Below are 16,984 nucleotides of genomic sequence, written 5' to 3'. Positions count from 1 at the left end.
GCGCTCAATAAATACTATTGAATGAATAAATATAAAATGAGGTAAATATAAAGTATTTAAGGGGTAGAGAGTTGAATGCATAAATGAAAAATAAGGGACGGTGGGTAGAGAAAATGAGGGCTTAGTCAGGGAAGGTCATTTGGAGGAGTTAGGTTTTTAAGTGGGCTCTGAGGTGGGGAGAGTGGTGGTCTGCAGGATAAGAAGGCAGAGTTTCAGGGGCAAGGGAGGATGTGAGCAAGAGGTTGGCAGTAGGGTAGGCAAAACTGAGGTAATAATAACAGTAGTACCTGTTAAGCACTTACTATGTGCCAGGCACTGTTCTAAGCGCTGGGGTAAATACAAGCAAATGGGGTTGGACACAGTTCCTGTCCCACCTAGGGCTCACAGTCTCAATCTCCATTTAAGAGATGAGGGAACTGAGGCACAGAGAAGCCAAGTGGCTTGTCCAAGGTCACACAGCAGACAGGTGACAGAGCCGGGATTAGGTTCAGAGATTAGGTTGCAATTAGAGGAGTGAAGTGTGCAGGTTGTGTTGTAGTAGGAGATTAGTGAGGTAAAGTAGGAGGAAGGTAGCTGGATCAGTGCCTTTAAGCCAGTAGCGAGGCGTTTCTGATTGATGTGGAGGTGGATGGGCAACTTCTGGAGATTTTTGAGGAGCAGGGACAAATGGATCGAATGTATTTTTAGAAACATGATCTGGGCGGCAGAGTGAACTTGCATAGAGAGAGACTGGAGGCAAGGAGGCTGATGCAGTAGTCAAGGAAGATGATAGGTGCTTGGATCTGCATGGTAAGCAGTTTTGATGGAAAGAGTGGATATTGTTGTGAAGCGCTTAGTACAGTGCTTTGCACACGGTAAGCGCTCAATAAATATGACAACGAATGAATCATCTGACAGGATGCAGTGACAGATTGAATATGTGGGTCGAATGAGAAAGATGAGTCTTAGGCTAATGCCAGGTTTATGGGCTCGTGAGACAGGGAGGGTGTGGTGTCGTGTACAGTGACGGGGAAGTTGGGATAAAACAAGGTTTTGCAGGGAATATGAGGAATTCGATTTGGGACATGTTAAGTTTGAGGTGTTGGTGAGACATTCCGGTAGAGATGTCCTAACTTGAGATTGCAGAGGCTCGAGGTCTGGGCGGGAGAGATAGATTTAGGAATCACTTGAGTAGAGATGGCAGTTGGAGCTCTGGGAGTCAGTGAATTCTCCAAAGGAGCGGGTGTAGATGGAGAATAAAAGAGGATCCAGAACCGAGCCTGGAAGTAGCCCCATAGTCAGAGGGTGGCAGGCAGAGGAGGAGCCAGCGAAAGAGTTGAGAAGGAGTGGCCAGAGAGAAGGAGAATCAACCGATCGATGAATCTGTACCTCTTCTAATAACGATTATAATAATAGTACTTGTTAAGCACTGCTCTAAGCGCTGGGGTGGATATAAGTTGATCAAGTCAGACACGCGGAACTCACGCTCTTAATCATTTTACAGACAGTAAAAGTCAAGTTAAGTGACTTGCCCAAGGTCACACTGCAAACGTATGGCAGAGCCGTGATTAGAACCCAGGTCCTTCTGATTTCCAGACCCAAGCTCTATCCACTAGACCATGTTGCTTCACTATCCACGTTGCTTCCAACTGTGTATGCGTTCTCTTTCTGGATTTCAGTCTTTAAGTAATTTTTCTCTGTTTCGCTCTATCGCAAGCTCCTGGAGGGCAAGAAACATGTGCCTTGCTATTGTTGTAGTCTTCCCAAGTGTTAGTACAAAGCCAAGCCTCCATCAGGTCCTCAATCAATGACATTTTTTGATTGATAATATGTCTATGCTACTTGGAACAGTGACGGGAACACAACCTATTTTTAAGTATGTTTTTAAAGCAGACGGTCCCAGTTTATTCCTTGTTTCATCGCTCCATCTGCTGGACGCCTCAGAGAGTTACCGTTTCTGATAAAAAAGGAAATTATTTGGCTCTACACGCTTTTTTCCCCCCCCCGAAATGAAACGATCTCTCATAAACAGCTTCTAACAGCTTCTTTCTTCCCGTCTAAATGCGACTGCATCATGCAGTGCGCCTTTGGTTTCCTTTAACTTCTAAAATAACTTTGTGTAATGTATCATGTGTAAAATCAAAACGAAGAGCACAAAGGGCTTTGAACTTTAAAAGCAATAGATCAATCAGTCACATTTACTTAGTGCTTACTGTGTGCAGAACCCTCTACTGAGCGCTTGGGAGAGTACAGAATAACAGAGTTGGTAGGCGGGTTCCCTGGCCTGGTAGAGCGTACAGTCATTAATAATAAATGGATTAATAATTAATGAAGCACCTAACAGCTGTGGGGCTGAGGGAGGGGTGAATAAAGGGTGCAAATCGAAGTGCAATGGTAACATGGAAAGGGAGTGGGAGGAGAGGAAATGAGGGAAGCCCTCATTGAGGGAGGCAGGGAAGCCTCGTGAGGGCCTAATCAGGGAAGCCCTCTTGGAGGAGATGTGCCTTTAATAAGGCTTTGAAGTGGGAAGAGTGATCATCTGCAGGATATGAAGAAGGAGGGGGAGTTCCAAGGCCAGAGGCGGGACAGGGGTGAGAGGTCGGCGGTGAGATGGACAAGATCGAGGTAGAGCGAGTAGGTTGGCATTAGAGGAGCGGAGTGTGAGGGCTGGATTGTCGTAGGAAATCAGGGAGGTAATGTAGGAGGGGGGCCAGGTGATTGAGCCCTTTAAAGTTGATGGAAAAGAGTTTTTGTTTGATGTGAAAGAGGTGGATGGGCAACCACCAGAGGTTCTTGAAGAGGGGGGATATAGTAATAATAATAATGTTGGTATTTGTTAGCGCTACGTGCAGAGCACTGTTCTAACTGCTAGGGTAGACACAGGGCAATCAGTTTGTCCCATGTGAGGCTCACAATCTTCATCCCCATTTTACAGATGAAGTAACTGAGGCACAGAGAAGTTAAGTAACTTGCCCCCAGGCACACAGCTGCCAAGTGGCCGAGCCGGAATTCGAATCCATGACCTCTGACTCCCAAGCCTGGGCTCTTTCCACTGAGCCACGCTGCTTCTCTGCTGCTGCTGCTCAAATAAGGAATGAATGGTTTTGTAGAAAAATGATCTGGGCAGCAGAGTGAAGTAGGGACAGGAGAGATGGGAGGCAGGGAGGTCAACAAGGAAGCTGATAGAGTTAGCAAGGTGGGATAGGATAATAATAATAATAATAATAATAATGTTGGGCATTTGTTAAGCACTTACTATGTGCAGAGCACTGAGCCTGGAAGTAGCCCCATAGTCAGAGGGTGGCAGGCAGAGGAGGAGCCAGCGAAAGAGTTGAGAAGGAGTGGCCAGAGAGAAGGAGAATCAATCGATTGATGAATCTGTACCTCTTCTAATAATAATTATAATAATAGTACTTGTTAAGCACTGCTCTAAGCGCTGGGGTGGATATAAGTGGATCAAGTCAGACACGCGGAACTCACGCTCTTAATCATTTTACAGACAGTAAAAGTGAAGTTAAGTGACTTGCCCAAGGTCACACTGCAAACGTATGGCACTTCATATGGCACTATGTGCAGAGCACTGTTCTAAGCACTGGGCGAGATACAGGGTCATCCGGTTGTCCCACTTCAGGCTCACAGTTAATCCCCATTTTGATAATAATGATAATAATAATGTTGGTATTTGTTAATCACTGACTATGTGTAGAGCACTGTTCTAAGCGCTGGAGTAGATACAGGGTAATGAGGTTGCTCCAAGTGAGGCTTACAGTCTTCATCCCCATTTTACAGATGAGATAACTGAGGCACAGAGAAGTGAAGTGACTTGCCCACAGTCACACAGCTGACAAGTGGCAGAGTGGGATTTGAACCCATGACCTCTGACTCCCAAGCCCGGGCTCTTTCCACTGAGTAGTAAATAGAGTGACAGGGCAGCACTATTCATGTCCCAAAGAAGTGTAAACATTATTTCTAGATCAAGATTCCGAACACCGAGTTGAACATAATACTGTGGATAACGGTTCTTTAAAATTTTTAAATGTCCTCTCCTGGTTCTCCTCCTACCTCTCTGGCTGCTCATTCTCAGTCTCTTTCGTGGCCCCCTCCCCTGCCTCTCATCCCCTAACTGTGGGGGGTCCCTCAAGGTTCAGTTCCGGGTCCCCTTCTTTTCTCCATCTATACCTACTCCCTTGGAGAGCTCATTCGCTCACATGATTTCAGGATGATTTGAGATTCCCAAATCTACTTCTCCCACCCTGATCTGTCTCCTTCTCTGCAGTCTCACATCTCTCCCTAGCTTAGGACATTTCTACTTGGATGTTCCACTGACACCTCAAACTTAAAATGTCCAAACCAGAAGTCCTCATCTTCCCACCTAAATCCTGTCCTCTCCCTGATTTTTCTGTACTTATAGAACAGCACCACCATCTTCTTGGTCTCACAAGCCCATAACCTTTATTCTTGACTCATCCCCCTCATTCAATCCACGTGTTCAGCGTCAGGAAATCCTGTCGGATCTACCTTCACAACATCACTGAAATGTTCCCTTTCCTCTCCATCCAAACTGTCACCACCTTAGTCCTTAGTCCGATCACGGGAAGCAGCGTGGCTCAATGGAAAGAGCCCGGGCTTCGGAGTCAGAGGTCATGGGTTCGACTCCCAGCTCTGCCGCTTGTCGGCTGTGTGACTGTGGGCGAGTCACTTAACTTCTCTGTGCCTCAGTGACCTCATCTGAAAAATGGGAATCAACTGTGAGCCTCACGTGGGACAACCTGATGACCCTGTATCTACTCCAGCGCTTAGAACAGTGCTCTACACATAGTCAGTGCTTAACAAATACCAACATTATTATTATCATTATTATCAAAATGGGGATTAACTGTGAGCCTGAAGTGGGACAACCGGATGACCCTGTATCTCGCCCAGCGCTTAGAACAGTGCTCTGCACATAGTCGGCGCTTAACAAATACCAACATTTTCATTATTATCAAAATGGGGATTAACTGGGAGCCTGACGTGGGACAACCGGATGACCCTGTATCTCCCCCAGCGCTTAGAACAGTGCTCTGCACATAGTAAGCGCTTAGAACAGTGCTCTGCACATAGTGAGCGCTTAACAAATACCAACATTATTATCAATCTGGTTTTCACCTGGTCTATCCCTTGCCAGATACTGTATGTATGTTTGTGAGGAGGAAGCAGAGAGGTATTCCGTATTCTCGAGTGCTCACAGTGGCCACGCTCGACAGAAGTCACGGCCATCTTCTGTGGAATCCTACCTGTTTCATTCACACATTCGATTGATGAAATAGCAAATAGCCAACTTGTTTTTTTTTTAAAACAGAACTATCGTCTTATTTCAAGTGTAAATTTAGGCTTGCTTTCTTAGAGAGCTTGAAATGTAGGAGTGATTCCAATCGGTGTAATTATTAGAGTGGTGCTCTATTATTAGAGTATGCTCAGTGTAAATGGAGAAGAAGTCGGAGGTCATGAGTTCGAATCCCAGGTCGGTCGCTCGTCAGCTGTGTGACCTCGGGCAAGTCACTACAATACTCAGGGCCTCAGTTCCCTCCTCTGTAAAATGGGGATGAAGACCGCGAGCCTCACGTGGGACAACCTGATCACCCTGTATCCCCCCCAGCGCTTAGAACAGTGCTTTGCACATAGTAAGTGCTTAACAAATGCCATTATTATTATACATACTGAGAGAGAGAGAAGAGTATTCACGAGGGTCTGTGAACTGTCAATTTTTTTATTATGAAAACCTCCCTAGACATATTGTCTAAAATTAAAAAAAAAAAAGTTGGTATTTGTTGAACGCTTGCTATGTACCAAGCACTGTTCTAAGCGCTGGGGGGGGGATACAAAGTGATCAGTTGTCCCACGTGGGGCTCACAGCTTTAATCCCCATTTTCCAGATGAGGTAACTGAGGCACAGAGAAGTGAAGTGACTTGTCTCAAGTCACCCAGCTGGGCAAGCGGCAGAGCCGGGATTAGAAGCCATGATCTCCGCCTCCCAAGCCCGGGCTCTTTCCACCGAGCCACGCTGCTTCTCAGTCAATACAGAAGGAGGAGTCTGGTGTCAATCTCCTCCCCCGCCCTGGCCCCTTCCCCTAAGAGAAGCAGCCTCGTTTAATGGAAAGAGCCCGGGCTTGGGAGGCAGAGGTCGTGGGTTCTCATCCCGCCTCCGCCACCTGTCTGCTGTGTGACCTTGGGCGAGTCATTTCACTTCTCTGGGCCTCAATTCCCACATCTGGAAAAATGGGGATTAAAAATTGCGAGCCCCACGTGGGACAATCTTGATCACCCTGTCTCCATCCCAGTGCTTAGAACAGTGCTCTGCACATAGTGAGCTCGGGAGGCTCACGGTTCACAAATACCAACATTATTATTATTATTATGATCAAAATAGGGGTCAACTGGGAGCCTCACGTGGGACAACCCGATGACCCTGGATCTCCCCCCAGCGCTTAGAACAGTGCTCGGCACAGAGTCAGCGCTTAACAAATACCAACATTATTATGATGATGATCAAAATGGGGATTAACTGGGAGCCTGACGTGGGACAACCCGATGACCCTGGATCTCCCCCAGCGCTCAGTCCAGTGCTCTGCACAGAGTCGGCGCTCAATAAATACTATTGAATGAATGAATGAACAAATACCCACATTATTATAATTATCCTTCCCACCGTGACCCCGCCCTCTTTCCTGGCCCCGCCCCCGCCGGCTCCGGCCTCCTATTGGTCACCTCGACAGCGGCCCCCGCCCTCTCATTGGCCCCGCCCCCGCCGGCTCCGGCCTCCTATTGGTCCCCGCCGCCGGCTGCCCCGCCCTCCTATTGGCCCCGCCCCCGCCCGGGCCCCGCTCCCTCCCCCGCTCCCTCCCCCGCCCCGTGCGGCTCCGGCCTCCTATTGGTCCCCCCGCCGGCGACCCCGCCCTCCCATTGGTCCCGGCCCCGCCCCGGCCCCGCCCCCTCGGCGGCGCGCGCGGGATTGTGGCGCCTTCGGTTGGGGGGGCGGCACGTGCTGGGGCGGCGCGAGCCTCCCGCCGCCTCCGTCCGAGCCCAACGGCCGGTCCTGGGGAAACGGCTTCCAACGGCTGCAACCGCCGCCCGCTGCTCCTCCTCCTCCCGCTGCTCCTCCCGCTGCTCCCGCTCCTCCAGCGCTGCGGCGCCCACCGCGGGGGGGAAGGACGGCAGCCCGCCCCGCCTCCTCCTCCTCCTCCTCCTCCTCCTCCTCCTCCTCCGACCGGTCAGTGCGGGGCGCTCACTCTGCGCCGAGCGCTGCGTCCGTCCGGCCGCCCCCTCCCCATTTTCCCGGGCAGGAAACTGAGTCCCGCAGCGGCGGAGCCGCCCCCCTCCGAGCCGGGATTGGCCTCCCCAGGCGCTCAGCCCCGGGCTGCGCACCCCGTCGGCGCCCGGGAGCTGCCACCGGGCCGAGGGGTGGGAGCCCGAAGTGGGCAGGGATGGGCTCGCTTTATTGCTCAGTTGTCCTTTCCGAGCGCTTAGCCCAGTGCTCCGCACCCAGTCGGCGCTCAGTCAGTACGGCTGAATGACTGTGAGCCCGTTGTGGGCAGGGATGAGGTCTCTGTTCCCGAATTGTCCTTTCCAAGCGTTTAGGCCAGGGCTCTGCACGTATTAAGCGCTCAGTAAGTCCCATGGGGCAGGGATGGTCCCTCTTTGTTCCCGAATTGTCCTTTCCAAGCGCTTAGGCCAGTGCTCTGCACATAGTAAGCGCCCAATAAGTAGGACTGAATGAATGTGAGCCCTTTGTGGGCAGGGATTGTTTCTGTCACCGAATTGTCCTTTCCAAGCGCTTAAAGGGCCAGTGCTCTGCGCATATTAAGCGCTCAATAAGTACGATTGGGCAGGGATGAGGTCCCTGTCCCCGAATTGTCCTTTCCAAGCGCTTAGGCCAGTGCTCTGCACATAGTAAGCGCTCAGTAAGTTGTCTCTGTTCCCGAATTGTCCTTTCCAAGCACTTAGGCCAGTGCTCTGCACATAGTCAGCGCTCAATAAGTACCATGGGGCAGGGATTGATTCTGTTACCCAATTGTCCTTTCCAAGCGCTTACGCCAGTGCTCTGCACATATTAAGCGCTCAGTAAGTACGACTGAATGAATGTGAGCCCGTTGTGGGCAGGGATTGTCTCTATTCCCGAATTGTCCTTTCCAAGCGCTTAGGCCAGTGCTCTGCGCATATTAAGCGCTCAGTAAGTTCGATTGGGCAGGGATGGTCCCTCTTTGTTGCCGAATTGTCCTTTCCAAGCGCTTAGGCCAGTGCTCCGCACATATTAAGCACTCAATAAGTACGACTGAATGAATGCGAGCCCGATGTGGGCAGGGATTGTCTCTATCTGTCGCTGAACTGTACTTTGTAAGCGCCTACTATAGTGCTCTGCACACATTAAACGCTCAATAAGTACGACTGAATGGATGTGAGCCCTTGGTGGGCAGGGATGGTCCCTCTTTGTTGCCGAATTGACCTTTCCAAGCGCTTAGGCCAGTGCTCTGCACATAGTAAGCGCTCAATAAATGGGATCGAATGAATGTGAGCCCTTCGTGGGCAGGGATGGTCCCTCTTTGTTGCCGAAATGTACTTTCTAAGCGCTTACTATAGTCCTCTGCACACAGTCGGCGCTCAATAAGTACGATTGAATGAATGCGAGCCCTTTGTGGACAGGGATGGTCTCTCTTTGTTGCTGAATTGTACTTTCCAAGCGCTTAGTCCAGTGCTCTGCACCCATTAAACCCTCAATGGATGCGATTGAATGAATAAATGTGAGCCCATTGTGGGCAGGGAACGTCCCTCTTCGTTGCTGAGTTGTAATAATAATAATGGCATTTGTTAAGCGCTTACTATGTGCAAAGCACTGTTCTAAGCGCTGAGAAGCACTGTTCTAATTGTACTCTCCCAAGTGCTTAGTGCAGTGCTGTGCACGCAGTCAGCGCTCAATGAATACGATTGAATGAATTTAGCGGATTGCCCAAGGTCACCCAGCAGATGAGGGGCGGAGCCGGGATTCGAACCCACGTCCCCTGACTCCCGAGCCCTAGTTCTTGTTCTAGCCTGTAGGGCAGTGGTCCGCACGGAGTAAGCGTTCAGTAAACAGAAGGAGGAAAGAGCGGCCGAGGGGTCGGTGGGCCCCGTTTTAAGCCAGGAGGGTGGGAAGCGTTTCGGGGGTCCACCGTGGCTCGCAGCAGCCTCCCGTGGGCTTCCGACCACCTCCTGCCCAGGCGGGATGTTTCCTTTATTTGAATTAAAAAATCTTCCTTTGCCTGACACTTTCTTTTTCTCTCCCCAGCACCAATTTGGCACCTGCGAAGGCACCGATTTAACCCTCTTCTTTTCTGTTTCCAGTCCATCTACCGCCAATACCTTCACGGGATTTGGCAGAGGATAGAAGAGCCGATCCGAGGACCGAAGTAGGTAGGATGGAGACAGTCGGAAGGGGAAAACGACGGGTGTGGACACTTTGGCATGGATTTGGAAAGCTGGGTGGAAGTAATTTTGTTCAAGAGACATTGCCAATCAGTATCGCGATACGTTCTTCCCCCACTGATTGATGTTTACTGCTGAAAATAGTAAACGAGGGATTCCGACTCGGTATTTTAAGTCCGATCTTTATTCATGACCAACTTTAGTTCTTCTGAAAGCCCGTTACGTATCCTCGACGAAAATGATAGTTAATGCTTTGGCAACCATTAAATTTTGAGTGGGGAGGTTCTGATCTTCGAGAAGAGGCCGGTAACCTTCAGTTATGGTTGCCTTCACACGAAAGTAACTTTCAGGCTGTATTGCATATCCTCAAAGCTATAGTATAAAGCATCTAACCGAGTTAGATACGTTGCTTCTGATTTGAAAATGAGCTGTTTTTCCGGGTTTTATTTTAATTTGCTATCAAAAATTAGTGGTTTACTTTCTATGAAAAGTGATTTACTTTGAGAATCCTCCTCTCCAACAGTTTTCAGCAAAAAACAATGACTGGACGAGCTCGAGCCAGAGCTAGAGGAAGAGCCCGTGGTCAGGACACAACCCCGGTTGTGGGACCCCCAGCCGTGAGTATGCAGCTTGAAAAAGTTTTGCTTCCCCTGGGATTCGGAGTCTGTTGTTGAAAATGTAATATTGTTTAGAGACTGCTGAATAGATGAGTTAGACTACTTAAGGATGGAAAAATCTCTGATATAGTTTCATGCTCAAGCCATGAATGCTCCACTGAGTGCCCTTTAAAAAAAAAAAAGCCTCTTCAGGCGAAGGGTAATTCACTGCATTTCTAATGTAAGGGTGTGAGGAGCAGCATTGCTTAGTGGAAAGAGAATTGGCCTGGGAGTCAGAAGCCTGGACTCTAATCCCATTTCTGCTGTTTACTTGCTGTGTGACCCGGGGCAAGTCACTTCACTTCTCTGTGCCTCAGATTCCTCTTCTGTAAAAGTGGGGGTTTAAATTGTACTCCCTTTTCCCTAAACGGTGAGCGGCATGCAGGGACTGTGTCCAGACCGATCACTTTTGTATCTACCCCAGTGCTCAGAACAGTATTTGGCACATAGTAAGCATAAGTGCTTAACAAATGCCATATAATTATGAATTTAATAATAAGACTCCGATTTAATGACGAAAAAGGCAGAAAAAGTATGGTGAACTTCTCTTAGTGAATCTTAGTGTACGGTCTGCATAGAAACCAGAAGTCAGCTTGACCGGTTGCAGACTTGAATGTATTTTCTGTCCGTGTTTAAGATGAGTTAACAATCCATCAGCAATTTTAACTACCCAGATTTCTTGTTCCTGTTTGATCATGCTACCCAAAACTCAGTTATTCTGTTTACTCCTGAATGGATCCTAAAATGGCTCTATAATACACTCAGTTCTACTCTGATGCCCGTTTTCACCACACGTTTTGGCTAAGATGTTGTGGTCTTTTCCTGTGCTGTCGAGTTGTCTCCGACCCACAGCGACTCCGTGGACACGTCCCTCCCAGAGCGCCCCACCTCCATCTGCAGTCGTTCTGGTCGTGTATCCCTAGAGTTTTCTTGATAAATGTTCGGAAGTGGTTTAACATTGCCTCCTTCCGTGCAGTAAACTTGAGTCTTCCCCCAGCAGCGCTGTCCCATGCCGCTGCTGTCCGCCACAGGTGAGTTTCGACTTGTAGCACATTGCCTACCACTCTCTAGCCACTGCCCAAGCTAGGAATGGAATGGATATGCTTCTGCTTGACCCTCCCGAAGTCGAGACTGGCGGACCACTTACTGGAAGCCCTCCCGGTGCGACCCTGCGAGGGAAGCATGTTGTTAGGGATTTGGAAACGCTTGTCTGACAATGTGAGCCTGTTTGAGTACAGCGGCCTGTAAGTTAGAATCTCCTGTATGTATCCTCGTGGCATTATATGTGGTAAGAACCGCAACAAAAGTGTACCGTTTTGCACGTGTGCAGCCCCTGGCATTTCTAGACTGGCATGTACTGTAACATTACTTTAAATTGCAGTTCTTGTATCTGCCTCAGTGCTTAGTACAGTGTCTGACATATAGTAAGCGCCTAACAAGTGCCGTTAAAAAAAAAAATTTCATATTGCAGACTCAACAATCCAGTTATGGCCACTCAAAGCCTCAGCAGCCCCCCTCAGAGGGTGAATTTGTGGGTCGTGGACGACAAAGAGGAGCCATGGGAGCCCCCAAGTCGCAAGGTGAGAGGAAAGAAGGAAGGAGATTATGTTTAGATGGCATTCTACAAATTAAGGGATAATTAGAAACTCCCGTTGATTCACCTGAAATACAAATGTAATATGTGTATGACACTATCTGAAAAGTGGCTTTAACTGTTCTAGGAACAACGACAAAACTTAAGGACAACTTTGTGGGGTAAGAGCATTATACATACAGAGTAAAAGAATCATGTAGTAATCAAAATTTGTGCTCAAGCCTTAACTTGTATCTATAACACCATGTTATAGGCTCAGTTTTTTCCTGTCTAAATGTCTTGATTACAATTTCCACTATCCCCGTGGCCCCTTTGGCTTTGTGTGTAAGCACTGGACTTCTAGGTAAAGTTGCCCTAGAAAATGGGCCCAAAACCTGTAAAATCTTGGGTCTGCCCAGAAGTCTTGAGCCTCGTAATCCAAATTCTCAGTCAGAAATCAATATTTACGAAGCCTTCAACGTGTGGTGCCGTGCACCAGCCTCCTGGGAGTATGGGATACAGTAAAAGTGTAGGACGGTGGCCCCTGCCCTCCAGTCACTTACAGACTCAAGCCCCAGCCCCGCTGAAGGGCGGGGAGGAGGAACCAGGACAGTTTCGATCCTCTCTAGGCTAGGAGGGGGGAAGAGCACAGTTGTCGATGCGTTGGGGCAGCTTGGGATATAGCTAAGTTCCAGAAGTTGAAGTATCAGTGCTCACTCCTAGTCAAGGTGGTCTTGGTTCTAACAGCAGCTCCTGGCAAATAATGCACTTGCTGTGCCTCTGCAAGGGGAATGTACTTAAGCAGGGAAAAAAATAGTAATAATAGTGATACCAGGCACTGTCCTAAGCCCTGGGGTGGCTACAAGGAAATTTGGTTGCTCCCTGTCCCTCATGGCGCTCACAGTCTTAATCCCCAATTTACAGCTGAGGGAACCGAGGCACAGAGAAGTGAAGTGAACTGCCCAAGGCCGCACAGCCGGCGAGTGGCGGAGCCGGGATTAGAACCTATGGACCTGACTCCCAGGCCCATGCTCCGTCCACCCGACCCTGCTGCTTCCCCGCCGAAGCCACGGGGGCAGTGGCCAGAAAACAGAGGGCCTCTGAAAAATGACCCAGGTGGCAGAATGAAGTGTGGACTGGAGGGGGAGGGAGACGTGCTAGGAAGCTGAGGAATAACCTAGTTCAGGTACGATAAGGATCTGGGCCCGTGAGCTCGGTAGTCAGGGCTGGGAAGAGTAAGGTAGAGCTAGTAGATGTGATCCCTGTCCTCGAGGACTTGAAAGGCAAGGAGTTTGATGGTGACATCAGCAGTGGTGGGAAGGTGATGGAAAGAAACAGATTTGGGAAGAAAGATGAATAGCTTCCGTAATGTAGTTTTTTAGGGTAAAGAGCAATTATATTGACATAAATTATGTTGAATATTAAAAATGCATTAAAAAATGCAGTATGGTACCGCGTTGAAGAAGAGAAGCAGTGTGGCTCCGTGGAAAGAGCCCGGGCTTGGGCGTTAGAGGTCATGGGTTCGAATCCCGGCCCTGCCGCTTGTCAGCTGTGTGACTTGGGCAAGTCACTTAACTTCTCCGTGCCTCAGTGACCTCATCTGAAAAATGGGGATTAACCGTGAGCCTCACGTGGGACAACCTGATGACCCTGTATCTCCCCCCAGCGCTTAGAACAGTGCCCTGCACATAGCGCTTAACAAATACCAACGTTAATTTGTATTACCTCAACCTACAAATGATCTAAAATAGGTAAGGGAGATGTTAAGCCCTTCACTTTTTTTTTAATGTGCTCACAGGTGGGTTTGTCTGGTAAGATTTTCAGGGAATTTGGGGACAAGTCGGAGAAGCCCTTTGAAGGGCTCTTACCGGAGTCCTCTCGGTATTCTCGGCTGCTCGGTATTATGGAGAAGCAGCGTGGTGCAGTGGAAAGAGCACGGGCTTTGGAGTCAGGGCTCATGAGTTCGAATCCCAGCTCTGCCACTAGTCAGCTGTGTGACTGTGGACAAGTCACTTAACTTCTCTGTGCCTCAGTTCCCTCATCTGTAAAATGGGGATTAAGACTGTGAGCCCCACGTGGGACAACCTGATTCCCCTGTGTCTACCCCAGCGCTTAGAACAGTGCTCTGCACATAGTAAGCGCTTAACAAATACCAACATTATTATTATTATTATTATTATTATTATTCTTGGGTGCTGGGTTTTCTGAAGTCTTGCTTGTATTTGCTAGTCCAGCCTCTGCTGGCACCGCCCCCCAGCCCTGGCCCTGCGGCTCCTGCCCTCCGCAGCGGCCGAGGAGGGTGGCGAGAAAGTGGGAACCGCGTAGCCACCCTGCCGTCCCCCAGGGGCCGGGGGTCGTGGAAGGGGCAGGCGGCAGGTGAGTAAACTCGGTGTGGGCGGGGACCGTGTCCTTCAACACTGTTGTATTGTACTCTCCCAAGCGCTTTGTACGGTGCTCCGCCATCAGAAAGTGCTTCAGTCATTCAGACATTTATTGAGCGCTTACTGTGTGCAGAACACGGTACTAAGCGCTTGGGAGAGTACAGGACATCAGATACATTCCCTGCCCATAGTGAAATCCAATCGGTCCCACCTTCACAACATCGCTAAAATCCACCCTTTCCTCTCCATCCAAACGTCTACCACGTTAGTAGAATCACTCATCCTATCCCGCCTGGATGACTGCGTCAGCCTCCTTGCTGACCTCCCAGCCTCCCTTCTCTCCCCGCTCCAGTCCATATTTCACTCTGCTGACCGGATCATTTTTCCGCAAAAAACGTTCAGGACACGTCACCCTGCACCTCAGAAACCTCCAGTGGTTTCCCTTCTACCTCCACATCAAAGAAAAACTCCTCAGCGTTCTACACCTTGCCCCCTCCTACCTCACCTCCTTACTCTCCTTCTACAACCCAGCCCACACACTTCACTCCTCTAAAGCTAACCTTCTCGCTCTGTCTTGATCCCGCCTATCTTGCCACGTCCTGCCTCTGGCCTGGAAGGCCCTCCGTCCTCAGATCACTCTCCATCCCTTCAAAGTCTTATTGAAGGCACGTCTCCTCCAAAGTGGCCTTCCCAGACTAAGCCCTCCCTTTCCTCTCTCCCACCCCCTTCTGCGTCGTCCTGACTCGCTCTATTTGTTCTTCCCCGCTCCCAGCTCCCCAGCACTTATGTACGGATTTGTCATTTATTTATTTGTATTGATGTCTGTCTCCCCCCGTTAGACTGTAAGCTTACTGTGGGTAGGAAATGTCTGCTTATTGCTGTACACTCCCAAGTGCTTATTACAGTGCTCTGCACACAGTAAGCGCTCAATAAATACTACCAAATGAATGAGCTGCAGCCTAGAGGGAGAAACAGACATTAATATAAATGAGTTCAGTGACGGATATGTACATAAATGCTATGGGGCTGAGGAAAGGGGGGAAGAATAAAGGAAGAAAATCAGGGTGATGCAGAAGGGAGTGAGAGAAGAGAGGGAAGGAGGGCTTAGGGAAGTCCCCTTGGAGGAGATGAATATTCAATAAGGTTTAGAAGGTGGGGGGGATTAATTGTCTGTCGGATATGGAGAGTGGACGATGTGGGCCAGGGATTGGCAGCTAGATATGCGAGATGGAGATACAGTGAGAAGGTTGACATTAGAGGGGCAAAGTGTGCAGGCTGGGTTGTAGTATGGGAGTAGCAAGGTGAGGTAGGAGCACGCAAGACGATTGAGTACTTTAAAGCCTATTGTAAGGAGTTTCTGGTTGATGTGGAATGCTTAAGAAATACAACTGATTGAGATTTATTGAGCTGAGTTGCTAGAACAAAAAGATGAGGAGACAAGCACAGGGCAGAACAGGAGATCTGTGGGGAAGCTGGGAGAACGGGGTCAGGTAATTCTTGGTCAGCAATTCTGGTATTAGAAAGTCAGATGCATTGTGAGCTCAAAAACGGTGTAAATTCACAGCTGGAAGTGCTGCCTGTCATAACTCAGAGAGCTGAGTGTAATACTTTCTTTGCTGCTATCATGTGGTCTGTTTTAACATTTATGTAAATAGAAAAACTAATCTCGTGTCTTGGTTTTCTTGAGAATGTTTCTCCAATTGCCAGGATGTGGAATCCTGAAGTGCTACAGTACAAAATTGCGTAACTACTTTTAGTCTTTTGCCCGTATCACTACAGAAGTTAATAGTTAATTGTGTCTGGTCTGATGGTAATTCTTAGCTAATACTCAAGTCTTTTTATTTTATTAAAGGGCAAGAATTCCAGATTTCAGCTGGATTTCAAAGTCTGTCACTGGGCGAGAAAGGAGGCCGTCAAAAAGATTTCCATGACCTTGGAGTGAATACTCGAAAGGGCATAGAGCACGTTCAAGAGTCCAAAACAGGTATAGAAGCTCAAATCGTTTCAGATGATGCTATTTTTATCAAGACCTCACGAGGTGGAAAAGGCCACTGAAGTGCATATACAGTGGCAAGTTAGAAAAATACCTTTTACAATATCTGTCATTTCAAATATTGTCATTTCAAGCTGCTCTTTAACTTACAAATTTCCTCTTTGTATAAATATAAATGAAGATGGAAGTAAATTCTTTTGGATTCCTAGATGAATTTATCTGTTCTCTTAAATAATTCCTCAAGGTTATTTGTACATTCTTGTTTTGCATTAGGTTACGCTTCTAAAGTTGAGTTTTTTAGAGAAGATACCTCTCTAGATGATTTGTTAGGCAATCCTTAGAAAGTTAGGTGGTTACGCTAACAGGGTATTATCTCATTCCTTCTCCTCCTGGATTGATTTGTAGCTGTTGGAATGTATTTTGGGGAGCAAGTGGTGTGATATTTCCCAATTGATAAATCTGATTTTCAGGTTCATCAGGAATTGTGGTTAGATTAAGCACTAACCACTTCCGATTGACATCTCGTCCTCAATGGGCCCTATATCAGTACCATGTTGACTATAATCCCCAAATGGAAGCCAGAAGACTGCGCTCAGCTTTACTTTTTCAACATGAAGAGCTGATTGGAAAGACCCACGCATTCGATGGAACAATATTATTCTTACCCAAAAGGCTTCCAAATAAGGTGAGCTGGTAAAACGGTGATATTCTCCCCATCCCTGTTTCCCCCAACCCACTCCCTGCTGCAGAATTAGCCCTTTGACATCATCTAAGCACTTCTCTCCCCTTCTCCCTCCTCCCCATTTTACCAGTATATACCTTTAATTCTATTTGCTGCCGTCATCTATAATTTATTTTAGTGTCTGTCTCTCCTGCTGAGGTTGTAAGCTCCTCGAGTCCAGAGATTGTGTCTACTAACTATTGTACTCTCCCAAGCACTGAAGAAATGCTACTGATTGATTCC

At 48.3% G+C, this 16,984-nt stretch overlaps 1 protein-coding gene across 2 annotated transcripts in view; it reads left to right on the top strand.

Moving 5' to 3' along the window:
- The first annotated feature begins 7,100 nt into the window (after positions 1-7,100).
- Positions 7,101-16,984, top strand: part of PIWIL1 (piwi like RNA-mediated gene silencing 1) — a 33,091-nt gene continuing 23,207 nt past the window's right edge. The window contains exons 1-6 of one of the 2 annotated variants that reach the window (XM_029058526.2): positions 7,101-7,228; positions 9,337-9,401; positions 9,941-10,034; positions 11,545-11,653; positions 15,880-16,011; positions 16,491-16,705. In XM_029058526.2, the coding sequence (XP_028914359.1) occupies positions 9,957-10,034; positions 11,545-11,653; positions 15,880-16,011; positions 16,491-16,705 (534 nt within the window). In that variant the 5' untranslated portion in view covers positions 7,101-7,228; positions 9,337-9,401; positions 9,941-9,956. Of the gene's footprint in view, positions 7,229-9,336; positions 9,406-9,940; positions 10,035-11,544; positions 11,654-15,879; positions 16,012-16,490; positions 16,706-16,984 lie in introns of both variants that reach the window. The other variant, XM_029058527.2, reaches the window with a different exon arrangement.

This window comes from Ornithorhynchus anatinus, chromosome 2 (assembly GCF_004115215.2).
Source record: "Ornithorhynchus anatinus isolate Pmale09 chromosome 2, mOrnAna1.pri.v4, whole genome shotgun sequence".
Classification (NCBI taxonomy): Eukaryota; Metazoa; Chordata; class Mammalia; order Monotremata; family Ornithorhynchidae; genus Ornithorhynchus; species Ornithorhynchus anatinus.
The sequence above is the reverse complement of the archived record's forward strand: the minus strand, read 5'-3'. Positions and strand labels throughout refer to the sequence as shown.